Source organism: Bombina bombina, chromosome 4 (assembly GCF_027579735.1).
Source record: "Bombina bombina isolate aBomBom1 chromosome 4, aBomBom1.pri, whole genome shotgun sequence".
Taxonomy (NCBI): domain Eukaryota; kingdom Metazoa; phylum Chordata; class Amphibia; order Anura; family Bombinatoridae; genus Bombina; species Bombina bombina.
Window position 1 is genome coordinate 857,947,868 of NC_069502.1, and position 26,548 is coordinate 857,974,415.

At 41.3% G+C, this 26,548-nt stretch overlaps 1 protein-coding gene across 1 annotated transcript in view; it reads right to left on the reverse strand.

Annotated features, from left to right (window-relative positions):
• Positions 1 to 26,548, reverse strand: part of LOC128657309 (gastrula zinc finger protein XlCGF26.1-like) — a 73,531-nt gene that overhangs the window by 35,375 nt on the left and 11,608 nt on the right. The window contains exon 5 of the mRNA XM_053711601.1: positions 16,450 to 16,569. Coding sequence (XP_053567576.1) covers positions 16,450 to 16,569 — 120 coding nt within the window. The remainder of the gene's footprint in view (positions 1 to 16,449; positions 16,570 to 26,548) is intronic.

Consider the following 26,548-nt stretch of genomic DNA (forward strand, 5'->3'; position numbering starts at 1 on the left):
AATGTAAAGTTTTATATTTGTAACACTCAGTATGTGGATTTTATTTTTAATACAGGAAAAAAAATGATTATTTTTTATCCGATTAGTTGAATAATTGAAAAAATAATCATCCGATTATGAAAATAATCGTTAGTTGCAGCCCTAGTTCAGTGATTTCACTATTGTGGCGAGGATTTCTATGGCCAGAACAAATAGTAAAAGGGATAAGGGGCACCCCTGTCTGGTGCCATTATATATAGGAAAGGGTTCAGACAACATGCCATTAAGCCGAATTCTAACATAAGGAATGTTTAAGAAAGCACTAAACTAGCCTATTGAAGGCTTTCTCTGCGTCTAGTGAAATAAAGATGCTTCTCTCTTAGGTGTGAAGCTTGCCTGGTTGATGTGAATAAGTGAGGGTAAGAACTTATTTATCCTAGTGGCTAGAACCTTAGCATGCATTTTAACATCCATGATTAACAGCAAGATCGGGCAGAGGTTTTCGGGACAATTGGGTATTTTACCAGGTATCACAGTTATGTGTGCCTCCAGCATTGCAGGTGGAAAATGATGGTCTACTCCAACATAATTAAAGAGGTTATGTTGATATCGTAGGAGGGTCTCCATATATGTCTGGAAGTATCTAGTGTTGAATCCATCTGGGCCGGGACTTTAACTATTATTGAGCTGTTTAATGGCATGTAGGATTTCTAGTTGTGTGACGGGTTCATTTAATTATTTTTCTGTTCTTCTGTTAAGGTTGAGATGGGGCATTGAGATATATATGTTTTACTGCTGAATTCTTTACATTCCATTTTTTCCGTTGGTATTATAAAGATTAGAAAAGTAAGAATGCAATTGAGTTAATATTTCAGGGGTAGTTTTGACCATTTTATTTGGGGCAGATTTATGTTCGTATAAATAAGATTTGATCTTTTGCTGTTTAAAGGCTCTGGCTAGTAGCTTCCCTGATCGGTTTCCTTTGTAAAATAAGCATTGCTTAAATTTCAAGGTACTAATGTGATTTTCCTGTATTAAGTATTGATCTATCTTAGATTGTGCTTCAGTGAGTTTGGTTTTAATTGTTGTTTGTGGGGTTTAGTCTGTGCTCATAATCTAATTTAGAAAGAGTTGATGATAACTCTATTTGTTTAATATAGTCTTATTCATATGAGCTCTATATTTTATGAATTCCCCTCTAATAAAACATTTGTGGGCTTCCCAAACAAAGAAATGATCAGTCTCTGGTATGGCATTTATTTGAAAATATTCAAGGATTGGCCTATCTTGTCAACTATATCGGGATTAAAAAAAGGGAGTCATCCAGTCTCCAGTGAAACGTGGCATAAGGTGTGTCAGGCCAGCTGATTGTGGTCGTCACTGCTGAATGATCGGACCATACAGTCTGGGTGATTTTAGAGTTAAAGGATACATGTGAGTCCAGGTTAATTAGTGAGAAAATAATCAATCCTGCTGTAAGTGTGTTGAGGGGAGAAAAGGAGGTAAAGTCTTTACAGTCAGGGTTCATGAATCTCCAAACATCATATAGATAATGATCCCTCAAAGCTCTCTACAGTATAACAATGTTGTGGTCTATTGAAATATATTTATTTTGGGATTAGAGCGATCTATATCTTTATTAAAACGGGAAGTTAAAGTCTCTTCCTATGAAGATGAGGCCAATCTGATTGAACACATCCTGGAAAAGATACCTCTTCTCTCAATGTAAAGATTTACAACTGATAAAGTCTGACTCCCATTTGTTTACTCCTGGAACATGAATTGCAGAGACTAGACAAGAATTTTATTTTGCCCAAGAGAGAATCTGAGACATATCTATCAATGTCGGGGAACTGCGAGTTCTCCCATGATGGTTGATATAAGCTACTGCTGTGACATTGTCTGTCTGGAAACAGAGATGAGACTCCCTTTACAACAGAGGCCAAGCTTGAAGGGCCCTGAAAATTAAGTTCTAGAACATTAATTGGTAACCTCACCTCCTGAGGATCCCAAACACCCAGTGCTGTCAGAGATCCCCAAACAACTTCCCAACCTCAAATATTTGCATCTGTAGTGATCACAGTCCAGGTAGGATGAGAAAAAGATGCCCCATGAAAAAAAACTGAAGATCCTGCCACCAAGTTAGAGACTGACTAGTACCGGGATCCAAAAAACAAAATTTATGCTTACCTGATAAATTTCTTTCTTTTGCGATGTACCGAGTCCACGGATTCATCCTAACTTGTGGGATATTGTCCTTCCTGACAGGAAGTAGCAAAGAGAGAACCACAGCAGAGCTGCCTATATAGCTGCCCCCTTAACTCCACCCCCAGTCATTCGACCGAAGGCCAAGGAAGAAAAGGAGAAACTATAAGGTGCAGAGGTGACTGAAGTTTACATTAAAAAAAAACAACTATCTGTCTTGAATAGACAGGGCGGGCCGTGGACTCGGTACATCGCAAAAGAAAGAAATTTATCAGGTAAGCATAAATTTTGTTTTCTTTTGCATGATGTACCGAGTCCACGGATTCATCCTAACTTGTGGGATACCAATACCAAAGCTTTAGGACACGGATGAAGGGAGGGACAAGACAGGAACCTAAACGGAAGGCACCACTGCTTGCAAAACCTTTCTCCCAAAAATAGCCTCCGAAGAAGCAAAAGTATCAAATTTGTAAAATTTTAAAAAGGTATGAAGCGAAGACCAAGTCGCAGCCTTACATATCTGTTCAACAGAAGCATCATTTTTAAAAGCACATGTGGAAGCTACCGTTCTAGTAGAATGAGCTGTAATCCTTTCAGGAGGCTGCTGTCCAGCAGTCTCATAAGCCAAGCGGATGATGCTTTTCAGCCAAAAGGAAAGAAAAGTCGCCGTAGCCTTTTGACCCCTACGCTTTCCAGAATAGACAACAAACAAAGAAGATGTTTGATGAAAATCTTTGGTTGCCTGCAAATAAAATTTCAAAGCACGAACCACGTCCATGTTGTGCAACAGACGTTTCTTCTTACAAGAAGGATTAGGACACAGAGAAGGAACAACAATTTCTTGATTGATATTCCTGTTAGTAACAACCTTATGTAGGAACCCAGGCTTGGTACGCAAAACCACCTTATCAGCATGGAACACCAGATAAGGTGAGTAACATTGTAAAGTAGATAGTTCAGAAACTCTTCGAGCTGAAGAGATAGCAACTAGGAACAAAACTTTCCAAGATAAAAGTTTAATATCTATGGAATGCATGGGTTCAAACGGAACCCCCTGAAGAACTCTAAGAACTAAATTTAGACTCCATGGCGGAGCAATTAGTTTAAACACAGGCTTAATTCTAACTAAAGCTTGACAAAAAGCCCGAACGTCTGGAACATCTGCCAGACGCTTGTGCAACAAAATAGACAGAGCAGATATCTGTCCCTTTAGGGAACTAGCTGATAATCCTTTCTCCAATCCCTCTTGGAGAAAAGACAAAATCCTAGGAATCCTGATTTTACTCCAGGAGAAGCCTTTGGATTTGCACCAAAAAAGATATTTATGCCATATCTTATGATAAATTTTCCTGGTAACAGGCTTTCGAGCCTGAATCAAGGTATTTATGACTGACTCAGAGAAACCCCGCTTTGATAGAATCAAGCGTTCAATCTCCACGCAGTCAGTTGCAGAGAAATTAGATTTGGATGCTTGAATGGACCTTGAATCAGAAGGTCCTGTCTCAATGGCAGAGACCATGGCGGAAGGGATGACATGTCCACCAGGTCTGCATACCAAGTCCTGCGTGGCCACGCAGGCGCTATCAAAATCACCAACGCTCTCTCCTGTTTGATTCTGGCAATCAGACGTGGAAGGAGAGGGAAAGGTGGAAACACATAAGCCAGGTTGAACGACCAGGGTACTGCTAGAGCATCTATCAGTACAGCCTGAGGATCCCTTGACCTGGAGCCGTAACGAGGAAGTTTGGCGTTCTGACGAGACGCCATCAGATCCAACTCTGGTGTGCCCCATAGCCGCACCAGCTGAGCAAACACCTCCAGATGGAGTTTCGCTGACAGATGGCAAGAGTGAGCCTCTGCCCATTGGATTATCCTTGAGACCTCTATCATCGCTAAGGAACTCTTTGTTCCGCCCTGATGATTGATATAAGCCACAGTCGTGATGCTGTCCGACTGAAACCTGATGAATCTGGCCGAAGCCAGCTGAGGCCATGCCTGGAGAGCATTGAATATTGCTCTTAATTGCAGAATATTTATCGGTAGAAGAGCCTCCTCCCGAGTCCACAAACCCTGAGCTTTCAGGGAATTCGAGGGTGCACCCTAGCCCAGAAGACTGGCGTCTGTCGTCACTATAACCCATTCTGGCCTGCGGAAACACATTCCCTGGGACAGATGATCCTGTGACAACCACCAAAGAAGAGAGTCTCTGGTCTCTTGATCCAGATTTATCTGAGGAGATAAATCCGCATAATCCCCATTCCACTGATTGAGCATGCATAGTTGCAGTGGTCTGAGATGCAAGCGAGCAAACGGAACTATGTCCATTGCCGCTACCATTAGTCCGATTACCTCCATACACTGAGCCACTGACGGCCAAGGAATTTAAATGAAGAGCTCGGCAGGTGGACAAAATCTTTGATTTCCTGACCTCCGTCAGAAATATATTCATGTCCACCGAGTCTATCAGAGTCCCTAGAAATGAAACTCTTGTGAGGGGGGAAAGAGAACTCTTTTTTACGTTCACTTTCCACCCGTGAGACCTTAGAAAGGCCAACACTAAGTCCGTGTGAGACTTGGCTAGTAGGAAGGACGACGCTTGACTTTGAATGTCGTCTAGATAAGGCGCCACTGCTATGCCCCGTGGCCTTAGAACCGCCAGAAGGGACCCTAGCACCTTCATGAAGATTCGCGGCACCGTGGCCAACACAAAAGGAAGAGCCACAAACTGATAATGCTTGTCCAGAAAGGCGAACCTGAGGAACTGGTGATGATCTTTGTGGATAGGAATGTGTAGATACGCATCCTTTAAGTCCACGGTGGTCATATATTGACCCTCCTGGATCAATGGTAAGATAGTCCGAATGGTCTCCATCTTGAAAGATGGAACTCTTAGGAATTGGTTTAGGATCTTGAGATCCAGAATTGGTCTGAAGGTTCCCTCCTTTTTGGGAACTATAAACAGATTGGAGTAGAACCCCTGCCCCTGTTCTGCATATGGAACTGGGCAGATCACTCCCAGGGTAAAAAGGTCTTCTACACAGCGTAAGAACGCCTCTCTTTTTGTCGGGTTTACAGACAATTGAGACAGATGGAACCTCCCCCTTGGAGGGGAATCCTTGAAATCTAGAAGGTATCCCTGGGTTACAATTTCTACTGCCCAGGAATCCTGAACGTCTCTTGCCCAGGCCTGAGCAAAGAGAGAGAGTCTGCCCCCTACTAGATCTGGTCCCGGATCGGGGGCTACCCCTTCATGCTGACTTAGTGGCAGCAGCAGGCTTTTTGGCCTGTTTACCCTTGTTCCAAGCCTGATTAGGTCTCCAGGTTGGCTAGGATTGAGCAAAGTTCTCCTCTTGCTTTGCAGCAGGGGAAGAGGTAGAGGGAGCACTCTTGAAGTTTCGAAAGGAGCAAAAATTATTTTGTTTGGTCCTAGTCTTATTTGACTTATCCTGAGGGAGGGTATGACCCTTCCCTCCAGTAATGCCTGAAATGATCTCTTTCAATGCAGGCCCGAATAGGGTCTTACCTTTGAAAGGGATCGACAAAAGATTAGATTTAGATGACACATCAGCTGACCAGGACTTAAGCCATAACGCTCTACGCGCTAAAATGGCAAAACCTGAATTCTTAGCCGCTAATTTAGCAAGATGAAAAGCCGCGTCTGTAATAAAAGAATTAGCCAATTTAAGAGCCATAATTCTGTCCAAAATATCATCTAGTGGGGTCTCCTTCTGAACAGCCTCTTCTAGAGCCTCAAACCAAAAGGCAGCTGCAGTGGTTACAGGAACAATGCACGCTATAGGTTGAAGAAGAAAACCTTAATGAACAAAAAATTTCTTTAGGAGACCCTCTAATTTTTTATCCATAGGATCAATGAAAGCACAACTGTCTTCAATAGGTATAGTTGTACGCTTAGCCAGGGTAGAAATAGCTCCCTCCACCTTAGGGACCGTCTGCCATGAGTCCTTTATGGTGTCAGAAATGGGAAACATTTTCTTAAAAACAGGAGGGGGAGAGAACGGAATACCTGGTTTATCCCACTCCTTAGTAACAATGTCCGAAATCCTCTTAGGGACCGGAAACACATCAGTGTAAACAAGAACCTCTAAATATTTGTCCATTTTACACAATTTCTCTGGAACTACAATAGGGTCACAATCATCCAGAGTAGCTAAAACCTCCCTGAGCAATAAGCGGAGGTGCTCTAGCTTAAATTTAAATGCCGTCATATCTGAATCTGTCTGAGGGAACGTCTTTCCTGAATCAGAAATCTCTCCCTCAGACATCAAATCCCTCATCCCTACTTCAGAACATTGTGAGGGAATATCGGATACGGCTACTAAAGCGTCAGAAGGCTCAGCATTTGTTCTTAACCCAGAGCTACTGCGCTTCCCTTGCAAACCAGGCAGCTTAGATAAAACCTCTGTGAGGGTAGTATTCATAACTGAAGCCATATCTTGCAAGGTGAAAGAATTAGACGCACTAGAAGTACTTGGCGTCGCTTGTGCGGGCGTTACTGGTTGAGACACTTGGGGAGAACTAGATGGCAAAACCTGATTTCCTTCTGTCTGAGAATCATCTAATGCCAAGCTTTTATAAGTCAAAATATGCTGTTTGCAATTTATAGACATATCATTACAAGTGGGACACATTCTAAGAGGGGGTTCCACAATGGCTTCTAAACAAATTGAACAATGAGTTTCCTCAGTGTCAGACATGTTTAACAGACTAGTAATAAAGCAAGCAAGCTTGGAAAACACTTTATTTAATGAAACAAACACAATTTGCAAAAACGGTACTGTGCCTTTAAGAGAAAAAAAGGCATACACAAACTGCAAAACAGGTTAAAATTGCTTCAATTTTTCTGAAATTTTAACAGTGTACCCACTAAGCTTTAGAAGGATTGCACCACAAGTTAATAAGCAATAAACCCCCAAATGAAAAAAAAACGGATTAAAAAATGTCTAAAACCGGTTAAACACCCCTATAAGCACCTTGCCACAGCTCTGCTGTGGCCCTACCTGCCCTTAAGAACGATAATATGGGGTTAAAGCTTCGAATAGGCCCTCAGAAGATCATCAGGACCTCAGGAGACGTTGCTTGCTGCTTGTCAGTATAACTAAATGCGCAACTGAGGCGCGAAAATAGGCCCCGCCCACCTCACTCGATGTTACTGGGGCCTACTCAAATCTAACAAACCTAGTTTGAAAACAATGTGGGTTATAACAAACCCAAAATAAGCCAAATGACCCCTCATCCCATAAATATAAACGTTACTCCCAGAACACACAAATGTTTGTACAAATTTTACATAAACAAACTGAGTGCCCAAAAAAAGTTTTAGCCCTTTATGCAAGCTAGTAAAACCTCTTTCATACTAGGTTTACTGCTTACCCTTCCCCTAATGGGGATACTGTCAGCCTTTCTGAGTTAACACAGTCTCTGCAGAAAAAAATACTGAACATACCTCATTGCTATATAGCAAGAACCGTTCCTCACACTGAAGTTTTCCTGTACTCCTCAGCTCATGTGGGAACAGCAGTGGACCTTAGTTACAAATGCTAAGATCATCATCCTCCAGGCAGAAATCTTCATATATGTCCTGCCTGAGAGCAAATAGTACAACACCGGTACCATTTAAAAATAACAACTCTTGATTGAAGATGAAATAAAAACTAACAGTTTAACATCTCTTCTCTTTAATCTTCCTGCTTAGAGGCAGCAAAGAGAATGACTGGGGGGTGGAGTTAAGGGGGAGCTATATAGACAGCTCTGCTGTGGTGCTCTCTTTGCTACTTCCTGTCAGGAAGGACAATATCCCACAAGTTAGGATGAATCCGTGGACTCGGTACATCATGCAAAAGAAATATCCTTTGAGACAGCTAAATATAATCCTGGCACCATTGACACAGCAAACACAGCTGAAGAGGCCTCATGTGCAATTGAGCAAACAGAATTACATCTGAGGCTGCAATTATGAGACCTAGGAAATAAGAGAGACTGAAGGTTCAGACAAGCTGACCTTCTCTGCTCTGTAAAAGAAAGATTCATTAATACTAAATCTATTTGGAAAACCAAGAATGTTACCTTTGTCTGAGGAACCAAATATTTCTTTGGAAAATTGATCCTCCAATCATGCTGCTGAAGAAACAACAAGAGTCGGTTGGTGTGAGATACTGCTAAAGGAAAAGAGCTTGAAACAAGATGTCATTCAGGTATGGAAATACTGCAATAACCTGAGACCTGATCACACACAAAAAGGCACCCAGAACCATTGTGAATATTTTTGGAGCTGTAGCCATACCAAATGGTAGAGCAACAATCTAAAAATGTCTGTCCAAAAAGGCAAACCTCAGAAACTGGAAATGATCTCTATGAATAGGACATTAAAGGGACAGTCTAGTCCAAAATAAACTTTCATGATTCAGATAGAGAATGTAATTTTAAACAATGTTCCAATTTACGTTTATCACCAATTTTGCTTTGTTCTCTTGGTATTCTTGTTGAAAGCTAAACCTAGGAGGTTCATATGCTAATTTCTAAGCCCTTGAATGCCGACTCTTCTCTCAGGGCATTTTGACAGTTTTTCACCACTAGAGGGTGTTAGTTCATGTGTGTCATATAGATAACACAGTGCTTACGCACGTGGAGTTCCAGAGAGCCAGCTCTGAAAATGGACATCTGTCAAAAGAACTGAAATAAGAGGGCAGTTTGCAGAAGCTTAGATACAAGGTAATCACAGAGGTAAAATGTGTATTTATATAACTGTGTTGGTTATGCAAAACTAGAAAATGGGTAATAAAGGGATTATCTATCTTTTTAAACAATAAAAATTCTGGTGTAGACTGTCCCTTTAAGGTAAGCATTCTTTAAATATATTGTGGATATAAAAACTGACCTTGCTAAACAAAAGGCAAAACAGTCCAGATAGTTTCCATTCTGAAAGAAAGAATCATTACAAATCTGTTTAGAGTCTTTAGATCTAGAACTTGTCTGAATGTGCCTTCCTTCTTTGGAATAATAAAGAGATTTGAATAAAATCCAATTTCCCTGCAAAGGAACTAGAACAATCTCTCCCATATATTTTAGATCTGAGACAGACTGACAAAAAGCTTGAGCTTTTACAGGCTTCCTTGGAACATTGGACAGAAAAAAACCTTCCTCTGGGATGCCTTGTTCTGAATCCTATTCGACATCCCTGAGAAACAATATTCTGAACAATAAAGTTCAAAAGGTACAGCACAATGGTATAGGTGATGCAAACTGCAGAGGGTTCCACACAATTCCCCCAACGAAAATGTAGTAAAGTCCAAAATACAGCAGCACTCACCAGGTTAACAAAATTTCCATCTTTATTGGGACATCAAGGTAAAACAAAAGACAGCGTTTCGGACCTTTAGTCCTTAGTCATGTCAATACACAAATGCAGGTATCACACCTTTATAAAGGGTAGCATCTGGAACAGGCAGAAACCAAGCTTCATGAAAGAGGCTTAATCTGCCCCCTACCAGAACGTCTGGACCTTTATTCAGTTTTGGTAGAAGGGAGAGATTTCTTACCCTGATTTGACTTGTTACAGTTAGCATTAGGTCTCCAGACTGAACCAGAGGAGTGGCCACCTCCGCTCCATGCTGCCTTCGCACTGGATGAAGAAGGAAGATGTCCCCGTGCTGGATGAAGTTGGAGCCACCTGGAAGAAGACCTTCAGCATCGGACTTCAGGAATGGTGAGTACCTATTTCGGGGTTAGAATTAGGTTTTCTTTTTGGGTGTTTTTTTTTTAGATTAAAATAAAAAATTTAATTTTAATGGGCAGCAAAATAGCAATGCCCATAGGTTTTTGTAGCGATAGTTTTTTTATTTTGGTGGGTGGGGTTTACTTTTAGGGGGTAATTTGTACTTTATTTAGGTAAGAGAGCTGATCGCTTTAGGGCAATGCCCTACAAAAGGCCCTTTTAAGGGCTATTGGTAGTTTAGTGTTAGATAAGAGGGTGTTTTCATTTGGGGTGACTTTTTTATTTTTATAGGGGTATAAGATTGGGTTTAAAAAAAAAAATTTTGGGATAATTTATTTTTTTCTGTAATTTTCAGATTTTTTTTTTTTTTGTAATATTAGATTTTTTTATTTTAACCCCTACAGGGTACGTCTTACACAAACTGGTCTTTAAATACCAGCGACGTACCCTGTACGACGTAGAGGTTTAAAGCGGCTGGAAGCGATCCTGATCGCTTCCATCCGCTTTCAAGGTATTGCCGTGATGCCTCGATATTGAGGCATCACTGCAATACCTTTTCTTGCACACCTCTCTGCATCGGCCAGCGATGGTGTCGATGGTTGGTGGGTGGGAGCAGTTGCAGGGAGGCGGGTGGGCGGCCCATCCCTGGTGTGCTTCGGTCGCATTAGTCCTCGATGTGTGCGGGAGCGCGCACGGGTGCGGGGGGAATGTGCGCGCCCCCGTGCCCAGCACCGTTTATTATTGTGCTGTTGGTGGAAGCGGGAGGTGTTGGTGGGAGGAGCGGGGGGGGGGGTGAGAGTGGAAAATAATAATTGAAAAAGTGATCAGGGGGAGGAGGGGAGTGGAGGGAGTGGGAGCCAGCTACACTACAAATAAAATAAAAAAATACAAAAATGCACATTATTTTTGAAAAGTGGGTACTGGCAGACAGCTGCCAGTAACCAAAATGGCACCAAATAGTGAGAGGGGGTAGGGTTAGAGATCTATTTAGGGGGGCTCAGGGAGGTTGGGTGGTAAGGGGGGTCCTACACTGCAGAAAATATATTAATGTAAAAATAAACACAAAAAAACACAAACTTTTTTTTTTATACTGGCAGACTTTCTGCCAGTACTTAAGATGGCGGGGACATTTGTGGGGTGGTGGAGGGAAGAGAGGTGTTTGGGAGGGATCAGGGGTGGAATGTGTCAGGTGGGAGGCTGATCTCTACACTAAAGCTAAAATTAACCCTTCAAGCTCCCTACAAGCTACCTAATTAACCCCTTCACTGCTGGGCATAATACAAGTGTGGTACGCAGAGGCATTTAGCGGCCTTCTAACTACCAAAAAGCAACGCCAAAGCCATATAAGTCTGCTATTTCTGAACAAAGGGGATCCCAAAGAAGCATTTACAACTATTTGTGCCATAATTGCACAAGCTGTTTGTAAATCATTTCAGTGAGAAACCTAAAGTTAGTGAAAAAGTGAACGTTTTTTTTTTTTTATTTGATCGTATTTGGCAGTGAAATGGTGGCATGAAATATACCAAAATGGGCCTAGATCAATACTTTGGGTTGTCTACTAAAAAAAAAAAATAGGGATATTAAGGAATTCCTGACAGATATCAGTGATCCAATGTAACTATCGCTAATTTTGAAAACAAATGGTTTGGAAATAGCAAAGTGCTACTTGTATTTATTGCCCTATAGCTTGCAAAAAAAGCAAAGAACATGTAAACATTGGGTATTTCTAAACTCAGGACAAAATTTAGAAACTATTTAGCATAGTTGCTTTTTGGTGGTTGTAGATGTGTAACAGATTTTGGGGGTCAAAGTTAGAAAAAGTGTTTTTTTTTTTATAATTTTATAAAAATTTTTATAGTAAATTATAAGATATGATGAAAATAATGGTATCTTTAGAAAGTCCATTAAATGGGGATAAAAACGGTATATAATATGTGTGGGTACAGTAAATGAGTAAGAGGAAAATTACAGCTAAACACAAACACCAGGGAAATGAAATTGAAAAATGGCCTTGTCCTTAAGGGGTTAATGTAATCTTAGGTATTTTTTAATGTAATGTTAGGATTTTTTATTTTAATTGTATGGTAGGATTTTTTTATTTTTGTAATTTTTAATAATTTATTAGTAAGGTAGCCTTTTTTATTTTATATAATTGGGGTTAACTTAGGGGGTGTTAGGTTAGGGGGCTTAGTGATTAGATTAATTCTTTGTGTTGTGGGGGGTGATGGTTTAGGGGTTAATAGGTTAATTAGGTAGACTGCGTTGTGTGGGGTTGACGGATTAGGGGTTATAGTGTAATTAGATACTTTGAGATGTTGGGGCGGATTAGGGTTAATAAATTTATTAGGTAGTTTGCAAAATGGGGGGATGGCATATTAGGGGTTAATACATTTATTAAGTATATTGCGTTGTGGTGGGGTGGCGGTTTAGGGGTTAATCACTTTTATTATTAGGTGCAATGTGGGGGGATGGCGGACATAGGCGTTTTGATGTGTCAGGTTTAATTTTGGGAGGGGGGTTAGACTTTAATGGGCGATGTAACATTTTTTTATTTTTTTTAATTATGCGCCGGCAGTTTATAAACTGCTGTAAGTTACTGGCAACTTCAGAAATGTCTATTTCTTCACATTTCTGAACATCTCCAGTTTATCAAACTTACGGCAGTTTATCATCTGACGGCGCCGTATATGTGATTCACCCGATGTGCGAGGTAAACCTACAGGTGGCGCAGGTTTCAGCAGTTGCGCTGAAACCTGCGCCACATATGTAATCTTGCCCCATATCAGCAGACCAAGATTTAAGCCACAAGGCTCTCCTGGCAAGGACTGCTTTAGACATGCTTTTGACATTAATCTTCATAATATCAAAAACAGCATCACAAATAAAAGAATTAGCACTCTGAAGCAAACCCAATAGATTAGCACTAGCAGAGTCAGTCATCAGAATACTGCTCTGAAAGACTAGAAAACCAGTAAAAAGAAGCAGCAGCTACATCAGCAATAGAAATAGCAGGCCTGAAAATATAACCTGCATGTAAAAAGGCCCTTCTATGAAAAGATTCTAACTTTCTGTCTAAAGGGCCCTTAAAAGAAGTACCACACAACAGGCTTAAAAACTGAGTTTAAACTATTAGTAGGCTTATTATCAGAAACTCTAGGATCTTTAACCTCTAAAGTAATTAAGACCTCCTTTAAAAGAGAACAAATATGTTTAACTTTAAACATAAAAGAGGAAATATCAGCTTCAACATCAGATGAGGAATCCTTAACCCCAGAGGATACTTCCCCATCTGAAGACAAAACAGTATCCTTGGTCTGGGGCACATAGCACTTGTAGAAGGTAAAATCTGAATTGACCTTTCACGCTTGTTTGAAGGGGAGAGAGCAGCCAATGCTTTAGAAACTGCAGTCTTCATAAAAAAAATGATGGTAGGAGATACTACATCAGCATTATCCTGTAATGAACAAACAGTAGGTGCCATAGTACCCAGAGAAACATCATTACATTGGTCTGATTGTATTAACAAATCTAAACATGAGCCATATTAATGAGCTGAAGAAGGCACTTCAGCTCTATTACAATAAGCACAAGAAAGGTGTTCAGGAGACTCAGTTTCTTGGGCAGATTTAGGGACAGAATCCAGCTGCTCTTTTATAGCATATGGCAAAGCAATGCAATAAACAAAAAACAACCTGAAAAAGCTCTTGAGGAATGGAAACCACTTACCCCCTCCTAAAATGTGAGCTAAGCCGAAACTGCAAAACAAAGCAGGAGAAAATAATAATAATAATAATAATAATAATAATAATAATGTTAGAGGACAGAAAATGCTTCTCCAATCACGCAAAAAAATTTGACAAACTAAAAAGGGGATTTTGTGCGGCAAAGGCCGATGTGCGCATAACTGAGTGAACGTGCGCTAACCCGATGTGTGTAAACTAACATTCAGGTAAACTATAATAAGACTAAAGGGATATGAGCTAACAAGCCAAATGTAAACCGGAGCGTGGGTTAACTATAGAAGACTAAAGGGACTTGTCGCTAAACTGAGAAGCGTTAATCCAATGTGCACAACCCAGATGAGCCTAAAACAGAGGCCGAAGTACGAAAAACTAAGAGCGCCACAAAGACAGAAGTGTACAAAACAGCAAGGGAATAATGAAAAGGAATAGTCCCAGGGACGTATATATTAGCAAATAGTGCCCAAAACATATCTAAATGAGTGTCTAAATGTTAATAAAAAGATATTATTATCAGGTATTTATAAAGTGCCAGCAGATTATGCAGCGCTATACAAGTAATAATAAAACATTACAGGGATGCATTACATACACAAACAAACAAGTACATTACAGTTGTAGGTGCAATAATTGAGTTATACAAAAGGAGAGGAATGCCCTGCCCTTGAGCACAAGTGGTTTGCAGGTAGAAAGATACTTACCAATAGACACTCGTCCACTTGCAAACAAGCAACAGACAGCCAAACCAGAACTGAAACTTATCAGCAGAGGTTATGGAATTGGACTATAATTGTAGATCCATAGGGGCATATTTATCAAGCTCCGTACGGAGCTTAATGCCCTGTGTTTCCGGTTCGCTGGAAACAGAAGTTATGAAGCAGCAGTCTATTTCATAACCTGTCCGCCTGCTCTGAGGCGGCAGATAGAAATTAACCCAATCCAATACGATCGGGTTGATTGACACCCCCTGCTAGCGGCCGATTGGCCGTGAATCTGCAGGGGATGGTATTGCACCAGCAGTTCACAAGAACCGCTGGTGCAATGATAAATGCCGAGAGCGTATGCTGTCGGCATTTATCGATACGCAGCGGACATGATCCGCTATATCGGATCATGTCTGCTCACACAATCATAAATAACCCCCAATGAGGGAGGCAGAAGACAAGTTCATGGGACCAATTATAGAGGGTATATGAAAAATGTCCTATAACTGAAACAAGAATCATAAAGCATACCCCATATACCTCCCTCTGACAAGCACTGTACTCTGAGGGGAAACCGGGCCTCAATATAGACTGAAAACCACTCTCTATAAAGAATCAAATGCACAACTTCACTCTTCCACCACCTCCAGCAGAGGCAAAGTAAAAAATGTGTGAGGTTGGAAGGATTTTTGGGAATATGTGCCTTCTCCCAGTGGTAGAGAAGAGTAATTCACAAGAGTAAAGGATCGTGGACTCTCCCCACCTGCATGAAAGAAATTGTATACTCTCTCTGAATCATGAAAGAAAAATGTGGGGTTTCATGCCCATTTAACGAGGCCAACATTTATTTAGACCACCCTATACTTTGAATAGATCTTGCAGGATTTACTACTAACTCTCATCTTACATTGGCAAGTTAAGTGTTACACTCAAGAGCAATACAAAATAGCACTGGAAAAATTAGTGCTTTTGGAGACCTGAAATAAAATTGTTAAAAGGACGTAAAAAACTAAAAATAATGTTATTTCATGATTCCGATAGAGCAAGCAATTTTAGACAACTTTCCAATTCACTTCTGATACCAATGGAATTAAGCAAATTTTATCTTTTGTTGAAGGAGAAGTAATGCACTACTGGGAGCTAGCTGTACATATCTGCTGAGCCAATGACAAGACGCATATATGTGCAGCCACCAAACATCAGCTAGCTAGTAGTGCATTGCTGCCCCTTAGCTTACCTAGGTATACTTGTCAACAAAGGATACCAAGAGGAACACAGAAAATTAGATAATTGTTTAAAAGGTTATCCTCTATCTGAAGCACCAAAGTTTCATTTTGACTTTAATGTTCCATTAGCTCTTGAATATTTGCACAACAAAACACATGTATAATATATTAAAATCAAGTATTTCATTCATAGTTAAACATATTTAATACAAAAACAAGGTTTATTATTAAAATAAATGTTCTAACGATTTTAAGGGATATGGTCTATGATCAGGTGCTGGACTAGAATGGACACAAAGGTGTATAGATATGTGTTTTTATTTATATATGTGTATAAATATACAGAAGTCTATGCGGCAAGGGACTCAGCGAGGTCACGCTATCCGACCTCCAGATGTTACCGCTCCTGAGTCTTTGGCTCTTGCGAGAACATTTTACTTTCAACTTGTAATACGTGTACAGGAAGGAGCACTATAGATTTAACTTGAGCAGAGATAGCACTAAATACTGATTATAGTTTTGCGCTTCATTTGTAATCTAGTCCTTAGTTATTCATACAAAAGCTGCTCACTAACGTGTCTGCTGTGTAACCATCTAAGAAAATATAATGGTTATTTACATGAGACAAAATGACACCATAACAGAATATTCCCTTTACTTTAACGACAGACTACCCTGTACGTCCGTGGTCATTAAGGGTTTAACTAGCGCAGCTTCGCCAGCAGTGGTAAAGCTGTGCTAGGACTACCGGCCTTACTTCCGGAGGCATACAAATATAGACCTATATTTTGTTTGGAGGTATGTCAACCACTGCTGATGCACAGGGTACATTGGTGGTTAAGGTATTGATTAGTGATTATCACCTGTAGCCGTATTTATAGGAACTTCATCCTCCTCAGTCTTCACTTGATTAGATACATATGGTTCTCCTCTGTGGTCAACCGCTGAGCTATCGCTATCTAAGGGCGTCACATCCATATGGCCTGTACAATAAGAATATACATGCATATGTGTAAGTTGTTTGTAGTACTCATGGGATGTATTAATGTATCTCTCATTATATATAAATAAAAATCATGTGATGACCCAAAAATTGCTACGTGCACACAAGAGAATTACAATGCACACTCACCTGTATCCAACATACCTCACACACAAAATAAGTGCACACTCAGCTGTAACCCACATATCTCACACACAATATATGTGCAGTCACCTATTACCCATATACTTTACACACAAAATATGTGCACACTCACCTGTAACCCACAATATATATGCAGACTTAGCTGTAACCCACTTACCTGACACAATATATGTGCACACTCACCTGTAACCCACGTACCTGACACAATATATGTGCACACTCACCTGTAACCCACGTACCTGACACACAATATATGAGCACAGTCACCAGTAAACCACATACCTCACACACAATATATATGCACGCTCACCAGTGACCCACATACCTCACACACAATATATGTGCCCACTCACATGTAACCCACATATCTCACACACAATATACATGCACACTCAACTGTAACCCAAGTACCTCACACACAATAAATGTGCACACTCACATGTAACCTACATATCTCACACACAATATACATGCACACTCAGCTTTAACCCACGTACCTCACACACAATATATGTGCACACACACATGTAACCCACATATCTCACACACAATATACATGCACACTCAACTGTAACCCAAGTACCTCACACACAATAAATGTGCACACTTGCCTGTAACCCACCTACCTCACACACAATATATGTGCACACTCAGCTTTAACCCACGTACCTCACACACAATATATGTGCACACTCACATGTAACCCACATATCTCACACACAATATACATGCACACTCAACTGTAACCCAAGTACCTCAAACACAATAAATGTGCACACTCACATGTAATCCACATATCTCACACACAATATACATGCACACTCAACTGTAACCCAAGTACCTCACACACAATAAATGTGCACACTCACATGTAATCCACATATCTCACACACAATATACATGCACACTCAACTGTAACCCAAGTACCTCACACACAATAAATGTGCACACTCACATGTAATCCACATATCTCACACACAATATACATGCACACTCAACTGTAACCCAAGTACCTCACACACAATAAATGTGCACACTCGCCTGTAACCCACCTACCTCACACACAATAAATGTGCACACTCGCCTGTAACCCACCTACCTCACACACAATATATGTGCACACTCAGCTTTAACCCACGTACCTCACACACAATATATGGAAACACTCAGCTGTAACCCACATACCTCACACAATATATGTGCATAGTATAGGGAAAAAGTCCTCAGCACTCCAAAATTCTTCTCAGCAATTTATTGATACAAAACAGCGACGTTTCGGGGTCACAGCCCCTTATTCATGCTTGATATATTAATTGTTACACGATTACCATTTAAATCTTTCCTTTGGCGCCAATGCACCTAAAGTGGAGCTGTAGCTCCATCTGCTGGCAGCCTATCAGTATTACACACACAAAAAACTTTAATACATATATATATACACATTATAAAAACTTACACCATGGAAAAAGGACATTTAATTAAAGGGACAGTCAAGTCCCAAAAAAACTTTCATGCTTCAAATAGGACATGTCATTTTAAACAACTTTCCAATTTACTTTTATCACCAATTTTGCTTTGTTCTCTTGGTATTCTTAGTTGAAAGCTAAACATAGGAGGTTCATATGCTAATTTCTTAGACCTTGAAGGCCGCCTCTAATCTAAATGCATTTTCATAGTTTTCACCACTAGAGGGCATTAGTTCACATGTTTCATATAGATAACATTGAGCTCATGCACGTGAATTTACCATGGAAACAGCTCGTATTGGCTAAAATGCAAGTCTGTCAGAAGAACTGAAATAAGGGGGCAGTCTGCTGAGGCTTAGATACAAGGTAATTACAGAGGTAAAACGTGTATAATTATAACTGTGTTGGTTATGCAAAACTGGGGAATTGATCATTAAGGGATTATCTATCTTTTAAAACAACAATAATTCTGGTGTTGACTGTCCCTTTAAATAGATCACATAGGTGGTCTCACAAGTGAAGAAGCCATTTATGCTATATTTCTTACCACTATGTGGGTGGTGAAAATGTGTACCTCTTATTATAGAATTGCAACTCATGCAATTCAAACATGGGAAATTTCCTGTTCTCTTGCTACCCAAAGTGGTCTGCTTTAATTCTTTCCAAGGTCCTATATCTGTCTTTATGAGGTGATACCTTAAATTCTTAACTCCTCTGTGGGCGATTAATGGGGGTTCTTCAAAGTAAACTACATCTTTGTTACATTCCTTGAGAATATGCCAATTCTGTCTGATAAGTCTAGCAATTTTACCACTCAACGGATTAAACTGGCTAACGAAAACTGGGGACAGTGTAGAAAATGGGGTTATGTGGGGAACTATTGAGACTCATCCTTTATTGGAATTATTTCCTTTTTCAGGATCAGTGGTTTGTACAGACTAAGGGGACGGCAATAGGTTCCAACGTGGCCCCATCATATGCCAACCTCTTTATGAATGAGGTTGAGGAAAGCATTGTCTATGAGAATAGCCTATTTAAACAATATGGAGCCATATGGTGGCGGTACATAGACTATGTGTTTGGCGTATGGTGGGGCAACATGGAATCCCTACTACAATTTGTAGGGGATCTCAACTCTAAGGTGAGAGACCTAGAGTTCACTGTCAGTTACAGTGAAGAATCAGTACCATTTTTGGACACAAATATATACAAGTCAGGACATCATTTGGAATTTGACCTATACGTGAAATAAACTGACAAGAATAATTTGCTAAAGTACAATAGCTTTCACCCTAGACCTCTAGTCGATTCCTTACCCAAAAGCCAGCTTCTCAGGGTCAACAGAATTGTGAGTGACAAAGACAGGCAGGAGATTAGGCTAAAAGAAATGGCGAAAAAAATCACTAATAGGGGTTATACCCCCAAGCTTCTAGATACAACTATAGACTCATTAAATAAAACCAGAGAAATAACTCACAAGAGTAAAGAAAATAGAATGGTTTTCGTTAGCCAGTTGAGTGGTAAAATTGCTAGACTTTATCAGACAGAATTGGCATATTCTCAAGGAATGTAACAAAGATGTAGTTTACTTTGAAGAACCCACATTAATGGCCCACAGAAGAGTTAAGAATTTAAGGGATCACCTCATAAAGACAGATATAAGACCTTGGAAAGAATTAAAGCAGACCACTTTGGGTAGCAAGAGAACAGGAAATTTGCCATGTTTGAATTGCATGAGTTGCAATTCTATAATAACAGAATTTATGCTTACCTGATAAATTACTTTCTCTTGCGGTATATCCAGTCCACGGATTCATCCTTACTTGTGGGATATTCTCATTCCCTACAGGAAGTGGCAAAGAGAGCACACAGCAAAGCTGTCCATATAGCTCCCCCTCTGGCTCCGCCCCCCCCAGTCATTCGACCGACGGTTAGGAGAAAAAGGAGAAACCATAGGGTGCAGTGGTGACTGTAGTTTAACATAAAATTTTAACCTGACTTAATTGCCAGGGCGGGCCGTGGACTGGATACACCACAAGAGAAAGCAATTTATCAGGTAAGCATAAATTCTGTTTTCTCTTGCAAGGTGTATCCAGTCCACGGATTCATCCTTACTTGTGGGATACCAATACCAAAGCTTTAGGACATGGATGAAGGGAGGGAACAAGACAGGTAACCTAAACGGAAGGCACCACTGCTTGCAAAACCTTTCTCCCAAAAATAGCCTCCGAAGAAGCAAAACTATCGAATTTGTAAAATTTGGCAAAAGTATGCAGTGAGGACCAAGTCGCTGCCTTACAAATCTGTTCAACAGAAGCCTCATTCTTGAAAACCCAAGTGGAAGCCACAGCTCTTGTGGAATGAGCTGTAATTCGTTCAGGGGGCTGCTGCCCAGCAGTCTCATAAGCCAATCGGATGATGCTTTTCAACCAGAAAGAAAGAGAGGTAGCCGTCGCTTTTTGACCTCTCCTCTTACCAGAATAGACAACAAACAAAGATGATGTTTGTCTGAAGTCCTTAGTTGCTTGCAAATAGAATTTCAAAGCACGAACCACATCAAGATTGTGTAAAAGCCGTTCCTTCTTAGAAGCTGGATTAGGACACAGAGAAGGAACAATGATTTCCTGGTTAATGTTCCTATTAGAAACAACTTTAGGAAGAAAACCAGGTTTGGTACGTAAAACTACCTTATCTGCATGGAACACCAGATAAGGTGAATTACACTGCAAAGCAGACAATTCTGAAACTCTTCGAGCAGAAGATATAGCAACCAAAAACAAAACTTTCCAAGATAATAACTTAATATCTATGGAATGTAAAGGTTCAAACGGAACCCCTTGAAGAACTGAAAGAACTAAATTTAGACTCCATGGAGGAGCCACAGGTTTATAGACAGGCTTGATTCTGACTAACGCCTGTACAAACGCTTGAACATCTGGTACTGCTGCCAGACGCTTGTGTAAAAGGATCGACAGAGCTGATATCTGTCCCTTTAAGGAACTAGCTGATAAGCCCTTTACCAATCCTTCTTGGAGAAAAGACAATATTCTTGGAATCCTAATCTTACTCCACGAGTAACCCTTGGATTCACACCAACAAAGATATTTCCGCCATATCTTATGGTAAATTTTCCTGGTAACAGGTTTTCTAGCTTGGATCAGAGTATCTATGACTGATTCAGAGAACCCACGCTTGGATAGAATTAAGCGTTCAATCTCCAAGCAGTCAGCTGCAGAGAAACTAGATTTGGATGCTTGAAAGGACCCTGTATTAGAAGATCCTGCCTCAATGGCAGTGTCCATGGTGGAACAGATGACATGTCCACTAGGTCTGCATGCCAAGTCCTGCGTGGCCACGCAGGCGCTATCAGAATTACCGAGGCCTTCTCCTGTTTGATTCTGGCTACCAGCCGAGGGAGAAGGGGAAACGGTGGAAAGACATAGGCCAGTTTGAAGGACCAAGGCGCTACTAGAGCATCTATTAATGCCGCCTTGGGATCCCTGGACCTGGATCCGTAAAGGGGAAGTTTGGTGTTCTGACGGGACGCCATCAGATCCAACTCTGGAATGCCCCAAAACTGGGTCAGCTGAGCAAATACCTCCGGATGGAGTTCCCACTCCCCCGGGTGAAAAGTCTGACGACTTAGGAAATCCGCTTCCCAGTTGTCTACTCCTGGGATGTGAATTGCAGATAGGTGGCAAGAGTGATCCTCCGCCCACCTTATTATCTTGGTTACTTCCTTCATCGCTAAGGAACTCTTTGTTCCTCCCTGATGATTGATGTATGCTACAGTCGTGATGTTGTCCGACTGAAATCTGATGAACTTGACCGTCGCTAGCTGAGGCCATGCCTGGAGCGTATTGAATATCGCTCTCAGTTCCAAAATGTTTAACGGGAGAAGAGACTCTTCCCGAGACCATAGGCCCTGAGCTTTCAGGGAGCCCCAGACCGCGCCCCAGCCTAACAGACTGGCATCGGTCGTTACGATGATCCACTCCGGTCTGCGGAAGCACATTCCCCGAGACAGGTGATCCTGAGACAAACACCAGAGAAGAGAATCTCTGGTTTCCTAGTCCAGTTGGACTTGAGGAGACAAATCTGCATAATCCCCATTCCACTGTTTGAGCATGCACAATTGTAGTGGTCTGAGATGAATTTGAGCAAAAGGGACTACGTCCATTGCTGCCACCATTAATCCGATTACCTCCAAGCACTGAGCCACAGATGGCCGAAGAATGGAATGAAGAGCTCGGCAAGTGCTTAGAAGCTTTAACCTTCTGACCTCCGTCAGAAATATTTTCATTTCTACCGAGTCTATTAATGTTCCCAGGAAGGGAACCCTTGTGAGCGGGGACAGAGAACTTTTTTCGGTGTTCACCTTCCACCCGTGAGACCTTAGAAAGGCCAGAACAATATCCGTATGAGCCTTGGCTCTGAGAAAGGACGACGCCTGTATCAATATGTCGTCCAGATAGGGTGCTACTGCAATGCCCCGCGGTCTTAGTACCGCTAAAAGGGACCCTAGCACCTTTGTGAAAATTCTTGGAGCGGTGGCCAACCCGAAGGGAAGGGCCACGAACTGGTAATGCTTGTCCAGAAAAGCGAACCTTAGGAACTGATGGTGATCTTTGTGGATAGGAATATGAAGGTACGCATCCTTTAGATCCACGGTAGTCATATATTGACCTTCCTGGATCATCGGTAAGATTGTACGAATGGTCTCCATCTTGAAGGATGGAACTCTGAGGAATTTGTTTAGAATTTTTAGATCCAGGATTGGTCTGAAAGTTCCTTCCTTTTTGGGAACCACAAACAGGTTTGAGTAAAAACCCAGTCCTCGTTCTGTAATTGGGACTGGATATATCACTCCCATCTTGAGTAGATCTTCTACACAGCGTAAGAACGCCTCTTTCTTTGTCGTGTCTGTAGACAAACGAGAAATGTGGAACCTTCCCCTTGGAGGAGAGTCCTTGAATTCTAGAAGATATCCCTGAGCAACTATCTCTAATGCCCAGGGATCGAGAACATCTCTTGCCCATGCCTGAGCAAAGAGAGAGAGTCTGCCCCCTACCAGATCCGGTCCCGGATCGGGGGCTACCCCTTTATGCTGTCTTAGTAGCAGCTGCAGGCTTCTTGGCCTGTTTACCCTTGTTCCAGCCCTGCAAAGGTTTCCAGGTTGCCTTGGGCTGTGAAGAGTTACCCTCTTGCTTTGCGGTCGCAGAGGTTGAAGCAGGACCGCTCCTGAAGTTGCGAAAGGAACGAAAATTAGCCTTGTTTTTAGCCTTAAAAGGCCTATCTTGCGGGAGGGCATGGCCCTTTCCCCCAGTGATATCCGAAATAATCTCTTTCAACTCGGGCCCGAAAAGGGTCTTTCCCTTGAAAGGAATATTCAGTAACTTTGTCTTAGACGACACATCGGCCGACCCTGATTTAAGCCAAAGCGCTCTGCGCGCCATGATGGCAAAACCAGAATTTTTCGCCGCTAACTTAGCTAATTGAAAAGCGGCATCAGTGATAAAAGAATTAGCCAGCTTTAGCGCCTTAATTCTATCCATAATTTTGTCATATGAGGTCTCCATCTGGAGCGACTCCTCCAGCGCCTCAAACCAGAAAGCCGCTGCAGTAGTTACAGGAATAATGCAGGCAATAGGCTGGAGAAGGAAACCTTGTTGAACAAATATTTTCTTTAGTAAACCTTCTAATTTTTTATCCATAGGATCTTTGAACGCACAACTGTCTTCAATTGGTATGGTTGTGCGCTTGGCTAGTGTTGAAACTGCCCCCTCTACCTTAGGGACCGTCTGCCATGCGCCCCGCCTGGGATCAGTAATGGGGAACATTTTCTTAAAGATAAGGGGGGGAACAAAGGGTACACCTGGTCTCTCCCACTCCCTATCCACAATATCCGCCACCCTCTTCGGGATCGGAAACGCATCAGTGTATACAGGGACTTCTAGATATTTGTCCATTTTACACAATTTCTCTGGGACCACCATGGGGTCGCAATCATCCAGCGTAGCTAATACCTCCTTAACAGCACACAGAGGTGTTCCAGCTTAAATTTAAACGCTAAGGAATCTGATTCTGCCCGCTGAGAAACCTTTCCAGTGTCAGAAATTTCTCCTTCGGACAGCCCATCCCTCACCGACACTTCAGAGTGTTGTGAGGGTACAACAGATAAATCCTCCAAAGCTTCTGATTGCTCATACTCTGTTCTTAAGACCGAGCTATCACGCTTTTTAGGAAAAACTGGCAGTTTGGATAAAAATGCTGCAAGGGAATTATCCATGACTGCTGCTAATTGTTGTAATGTAATAGGGGCCAATGCGCTAGTGGTACTAGGCATCGCTTGCGCGGGCGTAACTGGTGTCGACACATAGGGAGAGGAAGGTGGGCTATCCTCATTACCTTCTGTTAAAGAATCATCTTGGGATACATTTATAAGTGAAACATCGTGATCTTTAAAATGTTTAGACACATTAGCACACTTAAAACACAAATGTAAAGGGGGTTCCACCATGGCTACTAAACACATAGAGCAACGTCTATCTGTAGGCTCAGACATGTTAAACAGACTTAGACAGCACTCAAATACTGAAAAATACAATTTGAGAAAAAACGGTACTGCGCCTTTAAATAATAAAAAGCGCTCACTTTTTTACTAAATCACAAAAAATGATCCAATCTTCCTGAATTTTTTACCACACTATCTTAATGCTTTGGAATGATTGCACAGTAAGTTTCAAGTCAATTAATCCCTTAATGCCCGAAACCGGAGCAACCTAAAGCTGACAACCGGTTAGCAAACTACAGCACCGTGCCACAGCAATCTGCTGTGGCCCTACCTTGCCCCTGGGGATTAATTTGATAGAAATAAGCCTCTATGAAGTCCTCAAGTATTCTTTGGACCCTCCACGTGAAGCTGCATGAAGCTGTCTGTAATATGAACTGCGCAACTGAGGCGCGAAATTTAGGCCCCCTCCCTCTCCACTCCGGAGTTGTGGGGCCTTCAAAACCCTCAATAGGTGTCTAAATTTCTGCCATGTGGAATAAAAACCCCATAAACCACTCCAAAAGTAATAAAAACTTGTACAATCGTCATATTTTCACTATAAAATAATCGATTGCCCCTTAACAGTGTCCACCAGTCTTTTAGCCCTGTTAATTAAGCCTTCCTTCTATACTGAGTCTCAGAATATGGCTTACCTTCCCCACATGGGAATTCTTGTCAGTCTTCTAGCATTACTAAGTCTTGACTAGAAAAAGATGACTGAACATACCTTGTAGCAGTTAAGCCTGCAAACTGTTCCCCCCAACTGAAGTTTTCTGGTACTCCTCAGTCCTGCGTGGGAACAGCAGTGGATTTTAGTTACAACATGCTAAAATCATTTTCCTCTCAGCAGAATTCTTCTTCACTTTCTGCTAGAGAGTAAATAGTACAAACCGGCACTATTTAAAAATAACAAACTTTTGATTGAAGATATAAAAACTACAAATCTAACACCACATTCACTTTACCCTCCCGTGGAGATGCTACTTGTTAGAGCGGCAAAGAGAATGACTGGGGGGCGGAGCCAGAGGGGGAGCTATATGGACAGCTTTGCTGTGTGCTCTCTTTGCCACTTCCTGTAGGGAATGAGAATATCCCACAAGTAAGGATGAATCCGTGGACTGGATACACCTTGCAAGAGAAAAGAGGTACAAATTTTCACCACCCACATAGTGGTAAGAAATATAGCATAAATGGCTTCTTCACTTGTGAGACCACCTATGTTATCTATTTAATTAAATGTCCTTGTTCCATGGTGTATATAGGGGAGACGACCCGTAAAGTTAGGGATAGAATGAGCCAACATCGCTCTAACATCAGATGTAAGAACCTTGAGGCTCCCCTCTCTAGACACTTCCTTGACAAAAGGCACAATATTAGCCAACTTAGATGGTAGGTCATAGACCATATTAAGCACAATAGGAATGGTATGGACAGGGAACGTCTCCTTAAACAAAAGGAAATGTGGTGGATCCACACATTAGAGACATTGGCCACTAGGGGCCTAAATAGAGATTATGATCTGTCTTGCTATTTCTAAATTTCTTATTCTTCTAATTGCCTTTGTACAACTTGTTCTGTTATATAAAATGTAACAGTATATATTAAAAAATTATCAGCATCTGTATTCAGGTTTTAAAATTGAGCATAATGTTAAGTTTTTATAATGTGTATATATATGTATTAAAGTTTTGTGTGTGTGTAATACTGATAGGCTGCCAGCAGATGGAGCTACAGCTCCACTTTAGGTGCATTAGCGCCAAAGAAAAGATTTAAATGGTAATCGTGTAACAATTAAT